This window comes from Ylistrum balloti, unplaced genomic scaffold (assembly GCF_031769215.1).
Source record: "Ylistrum balloti isolate Yb309-2 unplaced genomic scaffold, AGI_CSIRO_Ybal_v1 Utg370378, whole genome shotgun sequence".
NCBI lineage: Eukaryota > Metazoa > Mollusca > Bivalvia > Pectinida > Pectinidae > Ylistrum > Ylistrum balloti.
This window is the reverse complement of record NW_026782264.1, coordinates 279,462-283,669: the sequence shown is the minus strand read 5'-3', so window position 1 is coordinate 283,669 and position 4,208 is coordinate 279,462. Positions and strand designations below refer to the sequence as shown.

The 4,208-nt window shown below is 36.3% G+C and overlaps 1 protein-coding gene across 1 annotated transcript; it reads right to left on the bottom strand.

Annotated features, from left to right (window-relative positions):
- Positions 1 to 302: 302 nt before the first annotated feature.
- Positions 303 to 1,716, bottom strand: LOC132554089 (uncharacterized). The gene is made up of 2 exons (XM_060218386.1): positions 1,596 to 1,716; positions 303 to 808 (listed from the first exon to the last, which is right to left on the bottom strand). Exons 1-2 carry the CDS (start codon positions 1,714 to 1,716, stop codon positions 303 to 305), a joined length of 627 nt encoding a protein of 208 aa, XP_060074369.1.
- Positions 1,717 to 4,208: the final 2,492 nt, after the last annotated feature.

The following is a 4,208-nucleotide window of genomic DNA, read 5'->3' as shown; positions in this document are numbered from 1 at the left end:
TCACCACGCTTTGGATACAACTTCGCGGAAAAGATGTCTCTGTTGGTTTTGTTGCATAAAAGGTAGGGGACAGTGGTTGATGTATACTAGTCTGAGGTGTCCTTGATTTCCAATTACTTTGGGGACATCACTAACATTTAATTTTGCCTTTTTACTGATTTTGTTTAAAACAAACTAACTGTAGACTGCTGGTGAGCAATGTGATCAAATGCTTCCTCTGCATGTTACACTCATTAGTGCCTCGCTTAATAGCAAGGTAATGGTTGAATATATTTATACAAATGAAGTACATCGTAGTAAGTTCAGTTCTGAAACGACAAGCGTTCCCGTAACCGAGATAAAGTCTGAGTTGAAGACTGTTCATTCTGATAGTTGACGTTCACGGCTAGATGAGGGTAATTCAGGGCCTGATTCTCTCTACTTGCTCTTCCCTCCTCACCCCTCACAATATGCAACGTCATAGATTTTAGGTCATTGATAAAGAGACCACATATAAGTATGACAAACACAATTATACCCAGAATTCCTATCACCACGTGGACAGTATAAGGTGTCGGAGGGGAAGAGAATGTTGTCTTGTTTTCGTTTATATTGATTTCCGTTGCTGCCGACGGTGACATTTCGGTTCCCTCTAAATTGTTTGATGTCTTCAGACTTGACGAATTCAGCATTGTCTCCGAAGTCGTACGTATTGTTTGGCTTTTCTCTAACGATATTTTATTTCTGGACACAGCTGTATTTTGCCGTACGGTGTCTACGTCCCTTTTTGACTTTACAATATTATTTTCGTCGATGTTATCACAATTACCTGTAGGAGACACACATTTACTCCGTGTGAAAAGATTATATGATTTTTGGGTTAGCAGGAATCCAGGACGTGACAAAGAATAGCCTCTCGAAGTTGAAAACGATTTTGATCGGATTCTATCGATAAATCTCGTAAACGCTGTTGATACAGGAGCAGACGTATGTAGACAGGAAACATCCTGGTCTGTTAGTATACTTCTTTGTCTACCTACAACAGAAATCAAACCTGGTAATAAACGCCATTGTTCCTTACCGTTTGAAAAGTGTATATAGGGCATCATTATGATAAAAATGCAGCAAGTTTTTCAGTAAGCTCGATTGCAAATATGATAGAGAAACAGAAATGACAACATATGGAAATTGCTGACTTCTGTCCAGTTCGGATGATGACCCACGATTTATTACACCAGATCATACAGCATGGAAAGTTCTGCAATCATAAAGGGAAGGCTTAGACGTTCCTAGTAAACAAGTTTCGGAAGAGACAAAATCTTTAAGCTTTATTTTGCTGTATAACGAATCATTTTCGTGCTCTTTATGTTTCACGAGATAGAAACCACCTATAAGAAAACAGGGAACCCTGTTGATCTAACAGATGTTACAAATATCAATATCTTATATGATTGACTTGTTTAATAAAGTTGATAGGTATAATATTGAAAATAAATGTACCATTCGAAGGAGAATAAAGTTGGACAAATTTTATTTTAAAGAAAATCTTGATTACTAACTTACGATATACTGTCTTCACTTTTCTGTTCATCCTATATAACAACATAGTTCCATACCTGGTTCAAACTCGCAGAGTGCCATGTTCGTTTCGTTACAGTTGAGAGCCGTCCATGTATTAGAGAGGATATCAATCACACCACAAAGACCACGGCGCCCATTAGGGACAAAGTTGCGCATGCTCTCTTGTGGAACATAAGTCTGATTGGTACAGTCACGTCTGCTCCATCTACCGTTCCCACCAATATCCTGATAGTTTACCCAAGTGTGTCTGTTTCGTCTGTAGTCCATGAAAACATAGTAAATACGTTAACATTAATATCTATGTACATATGTTTAAACAAGATATATATTCATACAGCTTTAAACACTGGAAATGATAATATGTATTTTTATCGTTCCTTCGCTTTTCGTTGTATGATATTAAATAGACACTACCTAAAAGCGAGCACAATGTGAACAATATCATGATATATACTTTTACTAGATCCATGAGAAATAAAAACTTAATATCATTTCTCAAGATAGTCACGTCGATTTGTCAATAAGTGTCAATTTGACGCCAAATTATCTCACTTGATAACTCTATGGATGGGTTCTTGTTTCTGCAGTAGTACATATTTTCTCGGTTCTGTATTTGTCTTTTTTCCGTATCGAATCATCCCGCTGTTAAGTATTTACCGCGCTTTAAAACAAGGATTAGCTAAAAAAAACAAAAAAAGGTATGTTTTTGATTGGTTAAACTCTACTTTTGGCATTACGGGTTTCAAATTTTGAATGTGCTTGTTAAGTTTGTCTGAAACTTTTACATATAGGAAGTTTTTATTTCCACATGAATCTTTTAAAGGCTACTTTTTACTCAGTTGATAGGTCTGAAGTTTCCAATCCTTTCAGCAAAATATTCCAGAGAGCCGGCTTTCAATATGATCATATATTTTTGTTTTTAGTTTTGCAATGATTTTGGATGCACAAACAATACCATGCAGCCCTCACTGCTCTCTAAATATCAGCACAGTGTTGATCTTACTTACAGCAAGGGAACCGGAAATGCCGATAAGAACATAGCTTCCTGGTAGTTGTCAATGGTAACCAAGTGACCGGAAGTATTGTATGGCGCCTGCTTTAAACAGGCCGTTTCCGCTGCATTCCATGTAACGTTTTTATTATGAAATCCGTAACAGTGGCCATCGAGTTGATTGTGTAGAGATGATGGAGGACAGTGCGTGGAGCGGATACTGTCTGAAACACCAATCATTAGCGTTTGTTATAATCTATAGGCTGTTGAATGTTGACATCATTGCAAACAATTGAAGAGTATTTTGTGTCATATCTCGCCGGTAGCTTTATATCTGTTTTTAACAGGTCATCCTCCTAATGGTCAAATTCCACTAAATAATGTTAATGTGTCTGCTTCAATAGTTTTTTCTTCTGAAACCATTCCCGAAGGTACAGTGCTACCATAAACGACAATATTTGCTATATATGTGGCTCAAACCATGACGCTGTCATATTAACATTCCCAAGGCACGGTTTAACTGATGACAATGTAGTCACCCATTAGTGATAAATTTCACGCCGGCAGTGTGAAAATCATAAATAACATTAGAAATTATTGACTGTAACGGAAACGAAACTATATCAAACTAATGGTGAGGGAATATTACGTAATGTGTGCCTCATCCATCACCATTAAAAGTCTAGACGTTCCTTAGAAGGGATACATTGACACTAGCTTTAGTTGAAAGTGGTAAAGTATGTATTGTGTCAGGTACCACGCAGCAGAACCCCTACACCTTAAGATGAATTAGTAATCGATGTATACCAGTAGGAATGTTCATTCTATTTAACGACTGTTGTGTTGGTTCTGTCGGACCACTGTAAAGAACATTTCTGAAGAGAAGTATTTTGACTTGTTTATACGTTTCGCTAATATTTTGATGATAGATTTACGTAACGAAACTTCGCATTAAAACTGTTTTCAATAATCGGTTATCTCTGCAACTATTGACACAACTGCCTATGTATTTTTCTTGAAACTGGTGCTTATCATTTATTTTTTTATTTATTCGACAATGACAGAAAACCGCTGTATTTTGGCAGTAGTTAACGGATACCATTATGAAACTATCGGGGAAATATATTTAATGATATATAAGATATATTGTACACAATCTTTGTATCTTAATGTGGAGGACTGTGGCCTCTGACCCTGAACAGTTTGGCAATTACCACAAATTCGTTATTAGGTATACAGGTAGAATTGTAACCGGGTTGCACATGGGTCTAAGAAATGACTAGGACAACCAGGTCGGGTTCGTTCGTTTATTGAGCTTTACCACCAATCTATATAATCCAAGTAGTAGCGTATAAAGATTGAACCTACAATACACAATTAAAAATACATGTCTTAACACAATGATAACAATACAAACCTACATCACTATCAATAGCACTATCTTATACATAGATTTACTTGTCAGTGGTAAATAACATACATGTGTATAATAAAACAAAGACAAGTATTACCCCTATATATCTGATACCACAAGGGGAGATAATCCACTTGCCCAACTATAAAAAACACACATACAGATATATAGAAATTATCAAAATAGTGGATATGATCCATATCTACCTTACATTGATCAAATATATAATTTACAACATGAACT